We start from the raw sequence: 22966 nt of genomic DNA, 5'->3' as shown, positions 1-22966 counted from the left end.
GCGTATTTTCGACGTTTTAAAAATCGAACTTTTAACGCGCACGCAAGACGAACTTATAATATCAAATCTCGAAACGTTAATCAATAGAAGGAAAAGAGGAAGAAATATATCGTGAAAAGATGTAAATTACGAAAAGAGATGCAACAGCAAAAAGTTACGCATGCTGCTGGGATGAAAATGAAAGAGGAGTGCAGCGTCCAAAATAATGAACGTACCTGGACCACTGTCTGCATAAATATACGAGGGGACAAACAGAAATTTAGAAGACATTTAGAGAAGAGTTCCATTCTCAAATAGATGAAACACACAGTATATCAACGACGGTTCAGAGGTCCAATCACAATAATCAACAATCAACGAATAAACCATATAATATCCCTACGATTCTCTCTTTAGAAAGAGACGTGAATTCTAGATTCATCAAGCGTGGTGTTGTTTTCTTTTCAGAAACGACGGCGGATGACAAACGAAATTGACAACATATGTTTTTAGGGTTTGCCATGAGGGAAAAAAATAAGCTCGATTTTTTCATGCAATTTCTAAGCGACCGAGGCTTCAGTCGGGATCGACTTTTCTAATGTCTAAAAACCCCATTTTTTCTAATTTTTTCCCATGATGATATATAATTTTAAGGATTGTTCCGAAATTACCCAAAATAGTAGTAGATGTTGCAAAAACTCAACGAATTTTAGATTGAGGTTTATGATAATGGATAAAATTGGTCTATTACCTCACAACGTGGATAGAAACAATTCTAAAATTCATCTTCAGTAATGGGCCAAATCGGCAAAAACAGATGTTTAGTGATAAACACCTAATCAAAGGTTGCTCGATACTGAAGAATTGACGGAGTATATCATCAATATTTGATCGGCTCGGATACTGACCTTCAAAACTGTCATCACCTTCGGTTAACAATTCATCGTCGGAACATATGTTGAGTACATTCACTAACATCTCCGTGACTGAAAAATAGAGAAATCACACATTGTGAGCACAGACAGTAAGAGAGAGGGGGAAGGGGTGAGAGGAAAGGGAGTGAGGAAAGGGAGAGGGAGGGTGAGAGGAAAGGGAGATGGGGATGGTGAAAGGAGAGGGTGAGAGGAAAGGGAGATGGGGAGGGTGAGAGGAAAGGGAGAGGGAGGGTGAGAGGAAAGGGAGATGGGGATGGTGAAAGGAGAGGGTGAGAGGTAGAGGAGCTAGATGAAAGGCAGAGAGGAGAGGAAAATAGAAAGGAGAGGGAGAAAGGAGAGGGAGAGAGCTTGATAAATCAGGACTATCCAACACATATCCTCGACATATGAAATACACAAAGCTCAGGAACCAATTTCACAATTAGCGGTTACGTTTGACATAGTTCGTTTCAAACGTTTCAACTGCACAACTGGATCCAGGATTCAGAAATGAGGCACTTGTTTGCGCTGGCAGCGTGACGATTAAAGACGTTAGTAAAACGTGACCTCGGTGTTAATTTCAAAAGTACCTTTTTCTCCTACGAACGGTAAAGACCACGTGAACACGTCCATGAAATTAGGCAACCAGTACGGATGAGGAGAGCAGTTAAACTGCCGAATATTCATCACATTATTTTCATACTTCAAAATGGCAGCTGAAAAACAGAATCGAACAAAACGTTAATCGTCACGTCATAATTAATAAAAAATCCGTCAGATTTTCGGGAATCGCAAGGTCTGATTTCTATCGCTTTTTTTTATTAAAATCTAGCCATTATTGTACTAGAAACGTAAAGGGTTGATTCAGTATCGCCTATACTGCTGTCATATACGCGTTCGCCTGAGAGACGTTTATCAAACGACGATCAACCGGTGAAGCCCTCGAAACGTTCGTTATTCACCCGACGGCAAAACGACTTTGCTAATTACGTTGATGTGTTTAGCACGAAGCGAAAACGGTTGGATCCGCGTTTTTACAATTAACAAATAACGTTCGCTGCGACGAGCTGGTGGCGAAGTATCAACAAATAAAACACCAAACACCCCCCTGGTCCAACATCCCATCCGTAGTGAAACACCAGACAAACCCCCTGGTCCAACATCCCATCCGTAGTGAAACACCAAACAACCGCCTGGTCCAACATCCCATCCGTAGTGAAACACCAGACAGCCCCCTGGTCCAACATCCCATCCGCAGTGAAACACCAGACACCCCCCTAGTCCAACATCCCATCCGTAGTGAAACACCAGACACCCCCCTGGTCCAACATCCCATCCGTAGTGAAACACCAAACATCCCCCTGGTCCAACATCCCATCCGTAGTGAAACACCAGACACCCCCCTGGTCCAACATCCCATCCGTAGTGAAACACCAGACATCCCCCTGGTCCAACATCCCGTCCGTAGTGAAACACCAGACATATTAGCATAATTTCCACTTGTCGTTGACAGTCAGTAATTGAGCTCGCATATGTGACGTACTGATAACAGATGTTTGCAAAAATGTGTCAAATTACTTTTCACTTCTTTATGCATGACAAGAGCCGAGTGTCAGAGCTGAGCCCTGCACTGAGCCCTGCACTGAGCTGTCATCTATTCAATCATTTCAAAAAAACAGATGTTTTTTTGATCATATGCATTAGGAGCTAGAATTCATACTCGCACTGATTTATAGTCTTTTTTTCAACTCTAGGATTTCTAAATTCAACACCCATATATTCATTGAAATTATTATTTCACATATGACGATATGTGGTTATTCTGCGACCCGCGCACAGTGGTCGAGACCGGGTTTAGACCTATTCGCTTCTGTGACCGCGAAGATACTCAAAAATTCTCTCTAGACACAACTACTAAATGGTTACAAGTGATCGAATTGATTCTATGAAGTTTTTCCTGAAGCCTAAAGCATTTATATTTAATTCAAGGGTTTTAGGTTACCGACGAGCATAATGCCACAGGGCCTCGTAACGAAAGCTGATACCTTAACGAACGAAATTATATTTCGCCGGAAAATCACATATACGTATCTTGTTTCGGATTTTTTGTGGTAGTAATGAAATTTCAGCGGGCTGTTACGGCGCCCCCTATCTGAGCCGAACGCAAAAACAAATACCTTTGTTATTGTATACATCCAAGTAGTTTGGCGCTGAAAAGATCGTTATTAGAGATGGAAATCCCGTCGATTGACTTTTTCTGTACATTCGATAGCTGAAAATAGAATAAAAATAGAACTCAATCAGCGCAGGGAAACCCCGAGAGTTAATTCACGGTTTACCGAGATTGCTACTTTCACAAGAAAGATTCAGCCATTTTTTGTTGTTGATTTAGTCGCGACAACCTGTGCGAAGAGAACCCGAGTGAACCCGGGACGCCTTAAAACTTTAGGTTACTTATCGTCGCCAAAAATGAATTACAGTCAAATCAGTTACATACATTGGTGGAATTAACCCAGTTTTCAATGGACGTTTCTTGTAAAACGGATCAGGGATGAGTTGCACAAAAACGTTTTAACTCCATAATCGATTTTATTTTTCTCATCAATTCAGTTCATCGATTAAGGCGTCGTAATTCTTTTTCGTTAAACTTTCATGAAAACGTTTAACTCCATTTCTTCATTAATTCAGTTTCGTTCGAATTGATTTCGGAGTCGACGTCGTAGTTCAGGGGGGCGCCACTTTCCGATTAAGATATACCTCAAATTCAAACTTTCAACAAAAGCGATGATATAGCTAGCGTCTCGAAACGTCTACGATTTTTCTACGTTCCGAAAATCTCACTCATCGAGATCGAGCCATCAGGCGCTGTACGACGCAATATCATTGCGAGAATACACACGTTGTTGCTATAGCGCTCGCTCGCTCGATGGTCTCATAGCTAACATTCAGCAAACATTCAATAGATTGTTTGAATTTCAGAATTAGCGCATGAGACAATATTGACGACATTCTACTTCACAGAGAGAATACGTCGTCTAAATAAATCCGCGCAGTCTTGCGTTTACTCGCTGTGTATATCGCGCTGTGCGGAGTGAGATATATCTGCCACTGTTTAATCTATCTATCGTAAGATTGCGTAAGCAATAATTGAATCATCCCTTTCAACTTTACTTCATTACGGCGGGAATCATCAAAATTATACGTACGTAGGTATTTTAGGCCCGTATTAGGGATAATAATATCATACCAAAGCTATCGAAGAATTTGGTGATAGTCGGCAGAATCAGCGATTAGAAAATAAAGGGTTAATGTTTTTTTTTCGTATTCGAAGTCATCACCTCTCGACGCGTCGCGTGTGTAATGACCCCCGCTACGCGACGAAATCGATACGAAATGCTCGCGATTTTAAACGACGACGAATCAAGTGTTCGTCGATGATTAGTCGAAAAACATCGAACCGGAACTAACGATGACAATCTAACAGCGGTACGCGCGCTGCTTTCACCAGCTGCTCCGTACTGCTGCTGCTGCTGCTGCTGCTGCTGCTGGTGAGGCTGTGGTGGAATAATCGATTAGTTGCATCATTCACAGCGGCGACGTCATCAGTAATGGGGCACTCAGGTCGCCCTTACAACTGCAACTACAACTAGAAGCGACTGGTTCGAGCAACTGGCAGCGATCGTCAGCGACTGGTTTTTTCCCAGTCGCAGCGACCTGAGCGCGTCTACAACTGACAGCGACGGGTCGGCGACGCAAAAACTGCCAGTCGCTATGAGTTGAACATGTTGAACTTTCAGCAACGCGTCGCAGCGACTACCACTAGTTGTACAGCGTTTTTGTCGACCTGAGCGCTACTGCAACTGATTTCCGCGTTGTAGGGAAGTACTATAGTCATTTTGAACAGATCACATGATCAATTGAACATGGGCGGCGCCATTTTGAACAGATCACATGATCAATTGAATCGCGCATTGCAGCGACGGTCGTAGGGCGACCTGAGCGCGCACTGATTAGCGTTGAACGTTTCAATCCCGTTGCTGCCGGTCGCTTCTAGTTCTAGTTGTAAGCGACCTGAGCGCGGTTACAACTCGTGGTCTTCAGTTGCGTCGCGTCGTAGGGCGACCTGAGTGCTGCTTAAGGCGAAATCCGTCATTACCCGCTGCGGCTGCTGCTGCTGCTGCTGTGACGCGATTTCATCTTACATCCGATCTCTAACCACGCACGACCTACTGTGAGCCGGCGAGAGTCGACCTTGTCTCGAATGAAGACCACTCGACCGGCGCTGAATTCATCCACCTCTTACAGGTCTTGCGCCGATTTACAAATCCCCCCCCCCCCCGGGAGAAATTTTGAGATTTAAAATGTTTTCAATTCATTCACTTTTGGCAAAATTTCTCATATTCCGCGAGTTTCCCCCGATTTTTTCAAGATTTTTCTGAGTTTTCGACGTTTTCCGGATCAGTGGCCACGGTGTATCATTTCTGGACGAATACCACACATAACGAACTACGATTTTCCGTGACCGTCGAATCAAGATCTAATACCGATAAATTCGCTATCACGACAAAAAGGGATTGGCCCGAAGTAGCCGTACAGTTGGTTCGACGGGGTTATTCGCGCATTAGCGGGAAAATAGAAAAGTAGCTAGTATCACTTCTACGGACGCTATAACATCACTTATTATGACAGGCCATTTCCACCATAGAGGAGAGAGTGTGTTTGGCAACGATACTTACCCGGCATCCTGTGCTTCGTGGGCACGTATTATTGAGAGTAGATTGTTGTGTTGTAAGAAATCACAACAGGCTGCATAGCTGAAAAAACAACAACAACAACAATGATTAACTTATAATAATATAATAATCGACATTTATATAGCGCGGGTATCCGAACTAGAGTCTGTTCAAATGCGCTCCAAACTTGGTCTTATTACCCCCAGCCTATAACTCTATTCCATGTAATAGTCATCTCTCCCTGGGGAGAGGTAACATCCGAGCAGCTGCTAGGCGCTCAGGAGTCATCTTTACTCCTGGGTGGAGAGAGGCAATGAGGATAAGTGTCTTGCCCGAGGACACTACGGCAATATGTACGGGGTTCGAACCCACGACTTGGCTTTCCAGAGCCGAACGCTCTAACCACTCGGCTACACCGCTCCACAACTTCAGATTAACTTCAGATATATAAATATAATCAAACCGCGATCACGCAAGCCCGGGCCAAACAAAAAACGTCGGACCAGGCCTCAGTCAAATTTTAGCACGGGATAAATGATGAATTGCGCCTGGTACCCAAAATGACCCACTTCACTTTGTTTGATCATTGTTTAGTATCGAGTGAGTGGTTTACATGTGAGCGCGATCCCTAATACCACACGGGCCAAATTTGGCTCGAGCATGAACCGATTTCGGCCCCGCCAAATCATCTCTTTTTGATCGCGGCAATAAAATCATCGGTAAAATGAAATGATAACACGGCAAGAGCGTTGCAATCATGCTACGAGCGAAGGTCGACCGAAGTACCCGAATTTGTCAAATTGGGTATAGCGCGAAATATAATGAACTCGGTAAATGTGATGAGGAAATTTCAGTAATATCCTCGTACACTAGATGTAACGAACTATGATGAAATTTTACGGTTGCCTGAAGTTTATTGTAACGAAGTTTTCACGCTAGAGTTCCAGCCGTCGCCGTATTCGCGCGCTATATCGAAAAGAGATTTTTCGATAGAAGTTCATTCCAAAAACCGGGCTGACAATTTTCACCCATTTAGAAATCCCCCGAGTTTTCCATGCGATTACTGAAAATTCCCTGAATGAATGTATATCTTGGTTTCAAAACACACAGGGCCGGTTGCTGTTAACCAGCGTATAAAGTTGACATGGTGACAATTGAAAATCCAATGTTGCTATGGTATTTATCCACCGGTTGTTTTTAAGCAACTTTTGAGCAACTGGCCCGTGGTCATTAGCATTATCCAAATTATCGAGTTTTCTAGGATATTTTTTTTATGCAAAATTTGTCGATTTCCCTGATTTTTTATGTCTTTTACCAATTCACTGAGTTTTCCGGGTTTTCCAAGTAGTTTGCGTCATCGCGCAGGGGCGGATCCAGGGGCATGTTGGGCATATATTCTTAATTTAGGGCGGAAAGGCATATCAGCAAAATTTTTGAAATTTACTATCATTTTAGAGCTTTCTGGGCATTTCTGAGAGGCATTTAGTCAAGAAACATAGGTTATATATTTAGGAAAAATATCTACTGTGTATCTCAGGTGGTGACAACGGCAAATTTTGATACAGAGAAAAAATAAAAAGGCACTTTAAAATTCGGTCTAAACCCGCCCCTGTTGCGGGCAACAACAAAGACTCATAAAATTCAGAATTAATCGCCGAGCGCCATAATTTTCATTTCTGTCGCTTTGTTATATAACGAATAGACGACGTACTCATGGGAAACATTAAGTGAGACGTACAATGCGCCATACAATGCGACATACAGACCGTGACATACAGTATCTACGATCTGCCGCGTTTATCCAGCACTCTCTCATACCACCGACTAGGACGATACATATATACACAGATGAATAATCAATTCGCATTGGCGACGTATAAATGTTCATTCAGTTCTCGGATAATCCCTACCTCCCATCTATATAATACCGCGTCTAAGCCCGGTTAGTACTTAACAGTCCGAATCGATCATAATAGATATCATCATCATTATTCGCTAGAACAATATCTCGGGAAGTTTCAATACAGTCGCATAAAATCTAATCATCTAAAGTCGTCTAAATTTTACCTTCATCCAATTTGCGTTTTCCGATTAAATTTCCTAAGCTAAAAGCGCAAGTTGTGATTTTAATGACGATCGACCTCGAAAACGATTTAAGGGAGTTTCTTACTTTAGCTATGAATACATTGACGCAAAAAGACCGAGAATAAATTAATCGGGAAATTTTACTATCTAGAGGAAAGAGTTGAACCTTTCCCAGGCAGTATTACTACTATTCCACGCTCCACAGCCACGTTCACTATTGCTAGTTAGTCCGTTCTACTTTGCTCCATATCCGGAATGGACTGAATCAATTCTGTGGATAATTCACACGGTTTCAGCCGTTATGACCGGTCCGGTTAGACGCAACACTGTAATTGATATGCGCAGAGGAATGGTTCGTTTCTGAAATGGATTGCAACAGTTTAGAGTTGGTTTTTCCACTAAGTGGGAACACTGGGTCCATTCATGGACTGGTCCATTCTAAAGTGGAACGAGCTAAATGAAGAATGTTCTAATCAACAGATTGAATGTGGCGTAGGAGCGAGTCTAAAAAATTACAATTTTTGTAGCTAAAATTTATATTTCCGAGTAGTACTCTACCATTTCCTATGGTTTTTGCCGATATTTTCTGCATTTGGATTGATCGCCAATGGTTTTCTATACAACCCGGCCCAGCGGTATCGCATTTAGCCACTGGTGAAATCCGCCATCTTTTTTCTCGGCGTTCTTAACCCTAGAATACGTGGATTTTTCTCTCAATCGAAACTAATTCAATAAGGGATTTAGGAAATCTAGGGGAAATCCGACGCCGAACTCAGCGACGATCTCTCTCTCTCGTCTTACAACTGGGTCTGTTTGAATGGACGTTCGAAACGCACCACGTTATGTAATTATCGATCACTACGGAATATTTCCTAATAAATCTAATAAATTAAAACGCGTCGGTTTCCGTCGACAGCTCGATGCCGTAACGATGCTGTAACGACGACGAGAACACACGATGTCAAATCACTCAAAGTACTTTCTCTCGATGTCGTATAGATTTTTAAATCATTATCACTGACAACACGAGCCGTGCTTCACTGATAATTAACGCCGGCTTCGTTTCTTATTGATTTCACTACGAGAAACAAGCGGCAATTTTCTAGCATTTCATCGCGACATTGTCATTTCTGTTTTCATTTGCAACCTTTTCCGAAAGCCGCTTCAAAAAGCGCGGCGACCCCTTTCAGTTTTTACATCGTGTCGATGTCAATGTGTTATCAAAGCTTATAACAATAACAGGGCGACCTCTTTTATTCGACTCACTCTTTCGTGCGTTGTATTCCCGGACTCGATCTGCTTAGAATCCGATCGATTAACGCAGTCGTCAAATACGTAAAACATAAGACGAAAACTGTTCCATATTACACGCGATCTAGCAATCTCAACAACCGAACCTTTCGCTTATTTTCTGATTTTACAAAAATCATTGCTTATTTAAGGAAAAATAATTCCCGGACATTTCTGTGATTTCCGGGTAAGTGGCCTCCCTGAATAATACAACAATAATAGAATCGTAAAGTAGTGGGTTTGGATAAACGCGAGCCAAACATTTTAGTTCGAGTCGAAAGAGAAACAGCGAAAAAACCGACGGCGAATTTGTTTCGTCTCCTATTTTACTACTTCGTACATTCACCGACGGTTTCGCGATTCGAGACGGGAAATATCTGTTTTTCTGTTTTACCGAAACGTCATTACGCTAAACAAACACGATTTGATTTGCTAAAAACGCGCCACGGGGGCCACTACCGTGTCACTACGCTGTTTCGCTAGTATTGCGCTACGATCGAATCGAGTATTTTTCTAGCCGAAGGCGATGTGAGCGCGCGCGAGCTTTTTAACCCGACCGTAGCTGAACGAAGCATACGCCTTAAACGGATCGACCAAGAATTCGCAAAAATACTCCTCGTAGAGAAATAACGTTTTTTTTTTCATCCACCTTCCGCTAGTGAGACTAGCAGCGCGGACTTAGGCAATTATTTCAGTCAGCCCAACCTGCCTCGGCAGGGGTTCGATCATGACGCCAGCGTGAGGCTTTGCCACAGCGGGTAACCGCGATTCATAAGCCCGAGTGTGCAGGTAGCACCAAAAATGAGAATGATTTAACACCAAAAATAGTAGTTTAACTGAAAATGAACTAGAAATTATTCAGATTTTTGGGAGTATTTTGATATCCTTGATGTTAAGTAGTCGAATTCTTAAAAAGAGTAAAAACTACTCGCAAAAAGTATATGTTCAAATAGCGGCTATAGTCACTTGTGCATCAGGTTCGAATGCGCCGAGCCCGACAGCTATACACCACTCTACTCGCGTTTTACACACTTACCTATAGAAATATGAACAACCTCTAACACTATTGTGAGTAAAATGTTCCGGTGTTTTCTCACTACCAAAATCTTCTAACGGATCTGACCATAGTAAATCGCACATCGGTCCAAACGCCGGAGGCTCTTTGAATCTATCCAACTGAAAAACGAAAAAACGTCAACGGATATATTATCAAATTGTATACCAAATTCAAATTTACTTTATTACAACTTAACATTTACATGGCATATCATCGGTAAACAGAGTAATGAAGTTAACAACAAAAATATTATTCTAGAAGTACGAAAGGTAAAACATTTTTCATAACAATATGAATAAACCAGAGAATTGTTAAGTGGACGTGTATCGCGATTTAATGAAACTAGGAGCCAGCATTTCAAATTTTTCAAAACATCTATCTGCAACGGTATAAAATAAACAACAGAAATACGTAGAAAACCGAGTCATTATTCTTAGGACTGATTCGACCGGAGGCGAACGAACGCCGGTGACTAATACGACGAGTTGGTACTAGTGACATCGATCAGTTCGCACTCCCCCACACTCAACCATTCAACGCCTCCCACCACCGCCACCGATAAATCAATTACCGGTTGTAGCTAAAATACGTAGTATATCGTACATATAGGAATAAATACTACAGCCAGCAGGCTGCGGCGGGCGAGGAGGTACCCATGTGACGTCTATATGTATTTATACACGCAGGAGGTACGTATATACACGTACACAAACATATATACGAGAGAATGGAAAATATTTATAGACCGTTCTCGTTTCGTAGTTACAGCATAGCAATAGAAATTATCAGCGAATATACAGGAAATTATTATCATAATACGTCGGCCCGATAATACAACGCAATACGCCGTAATCTGAATTGACAAGTGAAATCTGAGCCGACTATATACCTATTACATCTACAATACATATTCAAGCTACCGGTACTCAGAAACTACAATTCATATCATCAATCATAAGGAAGATTGGAACAGCTTTTTATGTCCGAGTTACATCAGGATGTATAGGGCATAGCCAAAGGGATTGGGAGGTTTCAGACAAACCCCCGCGGGATTCGAGTTTTTTGAGCGGGATGCGATCTTTAAGCTCCTAAAATTCTTCTAGTTGGGGCAAGGATATATGAAGATGTAGCATATTCATTTCTTTCCAATTGTCCAAATTCTAGGTCAAGCCAGGATATCGCATCTCGCAAATTCTTAAAATTTTCAGGAGAGGCCCCTAGACCTCGGTCAAAACCATACATGCCGCTTACATGCCGCTTACATGCCAAAGGGTCCACCGCCACACGTCCACCATAAGTTAACCCACGAATAAAATACTGGCTACGCCCGTGAAGTAGCCATTGTTTTAGGTTACCAGGAATGCGCCAGGCATAACAGCAACCGCAGAATAAGTTTCGGAATTTCCCGACCGCGAAACACAGTAACATTCCGAACTGACATAAAGACTCACTAAAGTCTATACATAATACGCAGACTGACTGATGAGAACCATCATTTGAAACGTGATTCGCATGAAGTTCACATCTGAACTAATCAAACGACACAAATTCATTAACCAGACTCCGCGCGGTGAATTCAATTCAATTTACCAAGTGCGTTTCGATTATCATTTCAGAATATTCCCAACAGTTCCTACGATGCCCAAATCATCGTCAAATTTCATAATTTCGCACGACTCAACCGATAAAAGATCGAAATACGAATATCACGGCACTGGCTGCAGTGGCGTGTACTATTACGTTAGATATTACTTATTATAACACATAGAATGCCACAATAATGAAACGAGAAAGATGAAATCCAAAAATTTCCTTCAAACTAATGATTCGACATTTCGAGTGTAACCTAATAGCCATCTTCAGGAATATCAGTCATTAATATGTACTTTAAAGAGTGATACTCGGCTACCAGTCTCTGATACGCGACACCAGCGTAAGAAATATCAGATTAATTCATATAATTTCCGTTCCTTCCTTATTTCGTAATAACAAAGAAACAACGATAACGCAGGCACTTTTTTACTGATATAAGCCGCGATCACACGGAGACGATTTGGCCCGGGCCAAATTTGCACGGATCAGGCTCGGGTCAAATTTACATCTAAGCGGTCTAATCGCTGCGACGGTCAAGAGGGCCATAGATGACCTTTTCTATTCTATACATATAAGGATCAAAAGCTACAACCGCTTATAATAAATACATTGACGATATTCATTACTAGGTGAAAATGATAGGAATTGATATCAGAACGAACGAGATATCGAATGAAATTCCGCTCAGCGGTTGAATTTCACAGCCCGACTGATTTCGGATTACAAGTAGAAGTGATGGCAATCACGGCAATTTCAATAATAGATACATATCTCGATGCTCGGATAATCACTGATATTCACTGTTAATACAACACAATCAATGCATCCTCGATATTAAACATCAAACTATTCACATCTAAACAGTTCCGATATAATCATAAGCGGATATGACTAAAACTATGTGAAAATTCTCAGGAACGGGTTCCGCCGTGGAATAAGGCAATAGCACAAGGAAGGTGACTGTGACTGAGATTAATGAATAGATTATAACTGAAGCCACGTATGAATACATAAATGATAGCCATAAAATTCATATGACCGTAGTTATCAGTAGCTAACTGCAGCTACCACTGAACATGTGCAGCTTCTACTGAGCCCTGTGCAGCTACTTTTTACTGGGCTTTATGCACCTACCACTGAACATGCGCAGCTACCAGTGAACCATTTGAGGTACCACTGAACCTGTGCAGGTACAACTGAGCATGTGCAGCCATCACTTTGAATGTTCAGATACCACTGAACCTTGTGCAGCTACCAATAATGAGCCTTGCGCAGCTACCACAGCCCTGTGCAGCTACCACTGAGCCTTCAGTGACTGATTAACATACTGCATGACTCATGTGCCATTCTTTTTTGAGGTATCTCAAATACTTCAAAGTTGATTAATCTATCAGTTCCAGATATTCATCTGTGCATTTGCTCCCATTGACTAGGCCAGAGTTTCAAAAATGGTCTCGTACCAAAAACTAAGTGAAGACTTTGACATTAGACAGAATATTGACCTGCCATACAAAGATGCCACTAAAGCCTGGTAGAAACAGTAGAAGCAGCAGCAGCAGCAGCAGTAGCAGTAGCAGCAACAGCAGCAGCAGCAGCAGCAGCAACAGCAGTCTTGCATCAATCAAATGTTGATCATATTTCCTGCCCCAAGTTATCAACATTGCAGCAGCGATGATTTATCTACTACTAATCTCTTCTGATTAAATTATCAATTTCTCAACATATGAACACATCGTCTTAGTGAGCACCAATGCTAGAGCACCATCACCACCGGCTCACAGCACCGTTAGCTATCATGGACATAGGACGGCAAAATGCTGCAGTTCTTACAACCCGAAAGGAATGAAAATCTATAAAAATCCATAAAATGACGTCACTATCTAAATATACAATATTCATCGATAAATAATCTAAATATATATTAAAGACTAAATATAGTTTAAACCTGACGGCAGTCATTTCAAAACGACGACATCGAACTGCATTATTTCTACCATAGATTGTACTAGACATTGAAACATCGACTGTATATGAACTGTATGGACACAACAGCAACTGTGTCACGAGTAAACAGCTCGCGAGACGACTGTCGTTTTCTATCTAACAGCAATTCAGCTGACAACGCTTTTCCTTCCCTAGTTAATTAACTATCCGGCATACCTATCTCATTGTCAAGGGAAATTAACGGTAGAGCGCGACGCTATTTTTCATCATCGTACGAGTGACAGTTAAAGATAAATTCATAAACAGTTGACTTGAAGTCGCCGCAGTCCTGCTATAATCTGCGGTACTTATACACATCAAATAGGTGGCAGGGATTAATTCCACACTTTTCATAAAACTTTCAAAATAGTTGCACTTATTCCGTAACTGGAACGGACAAATTTAGACCGGACCAGATCAATGCTGCTCAGTCACACACACTACTAAATCAGCTGATATCACTGGTCCAGCGATTGATTGATAATTAAAGCAGTTTTCACTGTCATTCGCACAGATAGAAATGGTTTCTTCTCTTTTAAATTCGTTCTCAATCAGTCCGTAGTTAAATGGAAGGGAACAATTTAGAATGATACATATAGAATCCCACACTGATAAAACGAAAGATGAAGTCCGAAAAATTCCTATATAGCTGATGTTTTTCCCTTGACTTCATCTTTTGTTTTAACAGTGTGGGATTCTATACTTATCGTGGCAACAGGGAATAATGTTTCGTCAATGCTTAATTTAAAATGAACTTTTCACTAGAACGTAACGGACTGAATTTAAAACGTTCTAAATAATGAGGCGTGAACGCGGCTATTGTCACCATCATCACGATGGTGTTACTCATTTTATGCAGCGCGAGATGTTTCATGTCGGGTTAATATCGTTTTCCGTTAGTTCTCTACTCGAGGATCTCGCCGTATCTCCTGTGTACCGATGTGTGTCGATTGTTCTCACACAGGACGTACGCGATGCTGAACGACACTTCACCGACCGGCGAGAATCGACGCAAACCGCGACGATAATACCGACGAAAAGTACAGCCGTAAGAGTTCGGATTCTTACATCGCTGAACGTCGGGCGGGCGATCGATCGATCGACGACCTCAGGCAGACGGACGGACAGCGGCTAGCAGCTTCGACGACGAATTAATCAAGCCGAAGAATAATCTCTAAACTCGCCGAGATAAATAGAAGATGTCGTAGACGAAACACTGTTTATTACTGGTGCAGTGATGTCAATGATGTCAATGTCAAACATAAAACTGATGTAAGATAAAAACCCACTATCTACAGATTAAAAGAATTTAAAAATGACGATGATCTCTAGGGTGAGATCGAAACGTCGTGTCTCATATATATTTTAGATTGAATAAATAAATTCTTGTTTTTAAATTCTTTTAATCTGTAGATAGTGGGTTTTTATCTAATTATCCGTTCACCACGTTTGAGTGTGGTTATCGTTCTATAAAACTGATGTATTCTATTCGACTGGATCAGATCTTTTATATACTGAATAATAAAATACGGATGAGATACTAATGTCCATTCTGCCAACTCTGTATATCACCGCAACGCGAAGACTCTCATAATATCACCCTGGTATATACTACACTTCAGGGTTCATACAAAATACTAATTCTTTTGAGATCGAATTCAATGTCTATCCTGATTTCGTTCCAGGAACTGATATTTCTATCCTCTTTATATCGAGCGTTCAGTATTTCAGTCACATCAGGCCATTATCTGAGACCATAAATAGTGTTTGGAAGTTGAGTCACGACGACGAACGAACGAACGGACGAACGGGACAGAGACCATTGAACACAGTAGTACTGATTATACCATGTACAGTCTGGCAGTCGCTGCAGGGCTAGTCAGATCAAACAGAAGTTGAAAACCACAGCGCTGTAAATAATCCCATTAGAAATAACAATAGAATTGAGTATAATTTACCGAGGGGCGAGGAGGGTATCCCCGTCATCGTCAACATCGCCCATCGAGAGGGCTTTATGAATTTAATGGCTTTTATATTTACATCTATTAAGTATCACGCGTAATTGCAATCCGATTCGAAATGCATATCATAACAGCAGCGGCGAGGGACTAATAGGCATACAGTACCCACCCGGTACATGTGAGGGAGCGGCGTTATGAAAGTATTTGTTTTGAAATATGATCTCGATATACACAGATGGAATATCGAGAGAGAGAGAGAGGGAGGGAGAGAGAGAAGTACAGCTCTGAGAACAGAAACAGCCAGCATTGAGGGTTCGTTGCTGGTATGTTCTCAGTATTTCTAAGATAGGGTTTAAAAATCCCCGTACGGCTGACTTCGAAGGCATGTCTACGAAGATATGTATTATGAAGATAAATCTAAGCTTGTTGTTCTTACGCAGGAAGTTACATAACAAGCTCATGTGGAACCGGCAATTTTTGTCCGCCCTTAATATTCAACTCACGACGAACATCTGATCTTACGGACATGAAAGGGTAATTTCATGAAATTGAGTATCAACGCAAAAAAAAACGTTTACTCGTGATAATGCAAACATAAATGCAACACCGAAGGCCTTGTTATTTAACACGATACAGGAAGAGATAGAATATTAACCCCACCCAGATTGACACTGCATGAACCCCTTGATGATGGGTGATGTACATATATATGAAACGTGTGTGTGTGTACGATCTGCAACAACATCACAGAACATCGAGTTGAATCTGACGAAATACATTTTAAAATTCGCTCAAAGGATGGCCACTTAATGCCATGTACAAATTCCCTGAGCATTCCCGGGTTACGACACAAAGGTTTCAAATGTTACAATTCCGTAATTTTTCATGAACCATGCGTTGATAAAGAAATCCATGATCAGAATTCCTTGGGTTTTCCACTTTTTTTGTAATTTTTTTTCAATTTTCTCAAATTTTCCCAATTGCCAATTTTAAAATTTTCTTATTGTGGAATCTGCCTACATTGACTGTGGAATCTCCGTACATCGATAGTGGAATCTTCCCACATCGATTGTGGAATCTCCCTACATCGGTTGTGGAATCTTCCTTCATCAATTGTGGAATCTCCGTACATGGACTGTGGAATCTTCCTACATCGATTGTGGAATCTGCCTACATCGATTGTGGAATCTTCCTTCATCGATTGTGGAATCTTCCTTCATCGATTGTGGAATCTTCCTTCATCGATTGTGGAATCTCCGTACATGGACTGTGGAATCTTCCTACAACGATTGTGGAATCTTCCTACATCGATTGTGGAATCTTCCTATATCGACTGTGGAATCTTTCTACATCGATTGTGGAATCTTCCTACATCGATTGTGGAACTTTCCTACATCGATTGTGGAATCTTCCTTCATCGATTGTGGAATCTCCGTACATGGACTGTGGAATCTTCCTACATCGATTGTGGAATCTTCCTACATCGATTGTGGAACTTTCCTACATCGATTGTGGAATCTTCCGACATCGATTGTGGAATCTTCCTATATCGACTGTGGAATCTTTCTACATCGATTGTGAAATCTTCCTACATCGACTTAAAACTAATTTTCGGACACAAATCGTGTCCCTGAAAACGATCTCTATCAAAATCAGTTTATACAGAGACCTGAACTTTATCATCACACGGCCAGCGACATTTCTTAGAAAATCTTAGCATTTCAAATCGAACTTTAAAAAACGATTTCTATAGGGTTGTTTTCGACAGAACAAACAACGAACGATCGAAGACCCGGGTAGCGAACGTGTCGATCGACGACGGCCACAGCACGTCGGTCGAATACATAGTTCCGAACGACCCGTCGAGACGAGACGTTATTTACGACCGCGTATGACTTACGCGCGACGGATTATGAATTTATGTCCGTAAGAAATCACATCTCCGGTGCGCAATAGGTGACATTTTACAGTCAGTCAAAACTACATAAACACAGCTCCCGCGTACAGTCAGTCCACCGGTGACTGTGAATAACTGTGATTTATCTTTAATCAGTTTTTCTCGAGCCATTTTCCATATTTTCTACGAGTTCTCCCTGATTTTTACGACGGGGTGGCCACTTATTTGACTCTCCTTTCCCCCCCAACTACTCCCTGACATGTATGTTGTTTTCCCCGACGTGATCTGCTTAGAATCCAATCAATTAACACAGTCAAATACGTACAACATAGACAGAAACTGATTTTACGCGTGATCTAGCAATCTCAACAAATTTCCAAAACTTTCCCTTGATTTTTAGCTTTTTTTTAACAAAATCCCCTGATTTCCAGATAAGTGGTCACCCTACCCGAGTTTAACCACTAATCAATGGATTTAGAAGATTTCAGGGTGCATATAAAGGCACCCTCCTATTCGAACAATTCTTTCGCTGAGCCTATTGGGCATTTTGAAGACATTTATACATAAATAACCGTCATCAGATTAGGTCCAAGCCTTGTCCTCCGAGTGACTGGGCTCTAACTACGATGAAGTGTCCGAACAAGAATCTATAACCGAAAAAATTTATTTGCGAATTTGTAGCCCTTTAACATTTTCGCGCCCGGCAAATACGCCATCATTTATCAAACTCGCATGACTGTGTGGAGTAAATGACTTACTTATAGCCAGCAATTATTGACATAGTGTCAACTCAGAAACGTGAAAATGGATATGTCAGTTGAATACTTGATCAACCCGCAAGGGGTAAACCTCACTGCCTATGATATCGATACGCTAAGACATACACGACAGCCCTCGAATTTGAATATTTGCTTTCCCCACTCGTAAAGCCATTTAAAGTTGAAGGTCATCTATGCGACGATTTAGGTCACGTCACACGGGCTGCGAACACGACGAATAGAACTGGATTCCTGAAATCCCCCACACAGAGATAGCCCTAACAATCAACCGCTTGTTCAAATACAATAGAACCATCGAGCTACGCAAACAACATACCGATATACACGCAACAGCAGCGCTTCCTCATGATTTTTATAACCTACATATCACTTATTTTCTTTAGAATACACAATAAAAAACATTGGTATTTTTTTTCGAATTGTGAATATCATAGGTACAATATAGAATACCAGCTCCACAGTTCCACAGTTCCACAGTAGTCTGTTTGACTTTACGGTAAACCTCACCTAATTCGAACTAACTGGGACCGCAGAGATTGGTCCGACGTAAGTCCAGGTTAACGATAGGAAAATAAGAAAGTCGGAACAATTACTTCAAATGTTTTAGTCCCGAGTCAGTGAAAAGTCCGAGTAAGGCGAGGTTTACAACACTTCATAACCAATGTTTAAAGTCGAACTTAAAACGTACAACAAACGGTGAACCGGGATAAGTTCCACCGCGGGTTGAAATAAGTTGCTTTCTAAGAATCTACTGTGAAACTGGATTCTGTTCCTCGTAAACGCCACGACGTATGAAAAAACCGCGCTGCTTACAACTAAAGTAATAAACTGGCAGATTGCGAGATGAAACGTACCTTTTTAATATCCTCTAAATTGTGAATTTCAGGTGATAATCCGCCGTGTACACATAGAAACTGTTGATTCATAAGAGCGGCTAGCGGGAGGCAGTCAAACGCTTCCATACATGCATCATACACTTTTTCCGAATATTTTATTTTACCTGAAACGGCAACAAAAAAGTTAAAGAGATCAACCGAATTCGGGGGAAGGACCAGACGCATTTGCAAAAACCAGGGGCCGGTTTTATAGACTGGTGCTAACTTTAACCCGGGGGTTAACTTGACTGAAAATGAATTGAGTTAGCCCCCCCCCGGGTTAAAGTTGATACCAGTCTATAAAACCGGCCCCATAAGTTTGCTAATCTATGGATGAAACGAATCAAAGCTTATTCAATTCAGTAGGATAATAACCTGAATGTGAGAAGAATAGATGATTAGGTTAAAACCAACTTCATACAATAACTGATAATTTATTCATGAAGAATTGAAATCAGATGACACGGCGTTTCAGACTCTGTCATCTCATTTCATGACTGACTTTCAAAGACTCTGTTGACTGCCATTCCAGGAATTAATCGTCGCGCTTTTGCCGGGAATCCTGAAATCTACATTTCCAGGCATTCTTATAATCAGTAGATGTCAAGAGCTGTCACAGTGAACTTATGTCTTGGATCTGCAGATCATAACTAATGACTGATGCCATTCAAGGACGGACCATGATTCGAGGATTTTAGAGCCCATTCCACGATACTCAAGGCCTTGAAATGATGCATTCCCATTTCAACACTTTTACGGACCTTCAAGGACAGCTATGAACCCTGCCCTCTCGAAGATATACCGTCGCAACACGTGACGACGGTCTCTAGAGAGAATCTGAAACATTGTGGCTTTCAATCTTAATTCTTGATGAATAAATTTCATTTGTATCCAGAGGTTTTTAAGCTTATTATCATTCGATTTGTTTGTCAAAGTTCAGCCATTATGCCGATTATATTTCTTTCTAAATGTCCAGAACTATGCGTTAATGCCAGTCCTCGGTATCGAACTAATTTCTCTCTTTTCTCTGCAGGTACTGGTGTAAGCAGCAGATCGGGCGCATGTGAAGTGGTGAGCCGCAATGTTTCGCGTTTCTGTCAATCTGACGAGAAATTCACTCGTCACATAAATGATTCATTTCCAGCTCGTTTTTCAGTTCGAACTCTCGCTGATTTCGCGGCGAAGGTCGAGGCTTCTAAGAAATTGTCGTCAGTCCCCGTACACACGTGTGCGCGCGGGTTATAAGGAGTGGTCTGCGATAAAGGACAACGGGACGAAATAATCCGTCGAATAAACAGATATTACGAAAGAGGATTTATTCCGTCTAAATATAGCGCGGAAAATGGGACCGTTTTAGCTATTCGTGGACAGCTGCGCTCCCTCTCTCCCTCCAGCTGCTCTTCCTCCCTCCCTCCCCCAGCTGCCCTTCCCTCGATGCCTCCCTCCCTGATCGGTTGTTACTTACATTCTTGCTTAAATGTGAAATACTCTGTAAGATGTCTACATTCGTGATTCCCTCGTAACAGAAACAATGTATTAGGGTACAAGATTTTCAACGCCCACAAATATAAAACACACTGAAACGATTTAAAAAAAAACATGATTAATTATGCATTCAAACAAATAAAAGAAAAGAAGGAAATTTCCAGGATCGCCCATATATCAAGGATCGCCCCATTGAACTAGATTCTGCCATACTCTACAGGTGCTACATGGTACACATTAGAAACAGCTTTATTCTATTTCCTAAAGATTTTTTCAAACCTAGATCTTTCTTAGTGTGCGAAATATTGGCAGCGCTAAAAAGCTATCGAGTATTGCGTAAAAAGACTAATATCAGTGAACTATTTAGCATTCTTAATCACACGTTGTAGGCAAAGGACTAAGCAACACCTTGAAAAAATTCCAATACAAGTCAAAATCCGTTGTACATGACGGGGTACATCGCATTAATTTCCAATTTCGTCATCAGAAAATGTTTTCAAAATTGAATTCTTCCCGCCACGTTTTCTTGATCAGAAACATAAAATCGAAGGCAAACTTCAATAACACCGAACTTTGACAGGAACTAGACAGTCTCATGTCCTGAGAAGATACTCTCTCTAGAATTGTAATTAATATATATCGTGTCTAGTTTAACGGCGAACAAATCTTAATTTTTCGAGGCCACCAAAATAAATAACAAGTCGAGTTAACGTAAGAATTAACACGGCCGGCGAGTTAGTGATCTATTCATCAATTCGCGCGGTTGATGATCATTTCTTCGCGGTTTTTATTCAATCGCATCAAAACTTCGTCGTCGTCGCCGTCGTCGTCGCCGAGGTAAATGATAGATCACGAATGATCACGATTTATATGCAAAAAATGTCAACCATGGGAATATGATTTCAATAACGTTTTTGTTTCACCGTGATTCATCATTCTATCGCGCAGGGACTATTACCGCTGTATAATAAAATATATACCTGCGTATTGTTCAACCGTTATATACGTATGTCTTGATCATAGTTCTACCCGCCATATTAGTCCAAATCGAACATCAACATTTAGCGTAGTCACGTAAAATTTAGAACTAAATCTTTCTTAAGTTCTAAATCTAGAACGTATTACGATTCAGAATGGACCACATGCTTTAATGCTAGCGAACATTAATTACTAAATTGGTCTAATCTATTTTCGAACGACCAATTTTCACTGATCCCAAAGGTCTGTTTCAGAAATTGAAAACGACCATTTCTCTGTGAATAGACACTTTTCTCTGTAACGTTAGTCAGTGCTGCAGCTAGCTGGGCCAGCAGCTGACGTAATACGTCTGTGAAAGCTTTGCATTGATTTGATCGTTCTAAATTTGTCTGTTCTAAGTTCGGGCCAAATTAGAACGGACTTAATACTAGTAATAGTGCGAATGTGGCTAATATTCAGGACCCAGTTCCACTGTGAATTAGAGTTAACTGTGAGTTAAAGTTAGTTCATTTTCGATGAGTCGAATCTCAACTCAGAGTTCTGTGGAACTGGACCCAGCAGGTAAACACAGCGGGGCGTAGAGAACTTACCTCAATGCTGAAATAACCTCTATCTACATAATCTCCTAAAAAGAGGTAGCGTGTAGTCTGTGGTGCACCACCGACTTCGAACAATTTCATTAGATCATAAAATTGACCGTGGATATCCCCACATACTGCAAATAAACAATGAAAACTTGAGCTCATCCGAATCAAAGGACAGCACAAATATAGAGTAAGGACTGCAAGGTGACAGAATCTGAAATCAAGTTCAAGGCCAGGGGTTCGTATAACTCCTTAAACCTAGCGCACATCGACACTGCGATTGGAGACAACTAGTTGCTACCGAACGATTACCCCGCGCACATCGAAATCTAGTTACAACCGGTCAGTTGCAGCAACTGCATGGCGCGTGTCGATCGTCGAGATCCAGAGCGCACATCGATGGATACGACTGCGATTGAGTACAACCAGTTGCTCAAAAGTAGAACATGGGCAACTGGCTGGAACTGGAGATAGATCGACGCTTACCAATGGTAAGCTCGCTCACATCGACACATTCAAGCAACTGATCGTATCCAGCCAGTTCCTCTCATGCGCCGAAAACTGCCTTGCAACTAGTTGTCTCCAACCGCAGTGTCGATGTGCGCTAGGCTTTAGAGTTTTCCTAGAGCCCCCCCCCCCGTAAGGAATTACTCATACTTTTTAGAAGAAGGCCTTAAACATCCTGAAATATAAGGGCACAAAATGTGTACAGTATTTTGATTAAAAAAAGGCAACTTCACTTCCTGTCGCACGCGTGGTCAAATTTCGACCTA

At 41.4% G+C, this 22966-nt stretch overlaps 1 protein-coding gene across 1 annotated transcript in view; it reads right to left on the bottom strand.

Annotated features, from left to right (window-relative positions):
- The window catches only part of LOC141904475 (uncharacterized), a 50122-nt gene that overhangs the window by 8155 nt on the left and 19001 nt on the right, over positions 1-22966 (bottom strand). The window contains exons 16-23 of the mRNA XM_074793065.1: positions 22200-22324; positions 20612-20723; positions 19126-19271; positions 10038-10177; positions 5630-5707; positions 3071-3165; positions 1484-1609; positions 888-965 (exon numbers count right to left, since the gene is read on the bottom strand). Of these exons, the coding sequence (XP_074649166.1) occupies positions 888-965; positions 1484-1609; positions 3071-3165; positions 5630-5707; positions 10038-10177; positions 19126-19271; positions 20612-20723; positions 22200-22324 (900 nt within the window). The remainder of the gene's footprint in view (positions 1-887; positions 966-1483; positions 1610-3070; positions 3166-5629; positions 5708-10037; positions 10178-19125; positions 19272-20611; positions 20724-22199; positions 22325-22966) is intronic.

Source organism: Tubulanus polymorphus, chromosome 4, assembly GCF_964204645.1.
Source record: "Tubulanus polymorphus chromosome 4, tnTubPoly1.2, whole genome shotgun sequence".
NCBI lineage: Eukaryota > Metazoa > Nemertea > Palaeonemertea > Tubulaniformes > Tubulanidae > Tubulanus > Tubulanus polymorphus.
Note: the sequence above shows the minus strand (reverse complement) of the source record. Positions and strands in the feature narration are given on the sequence as shown.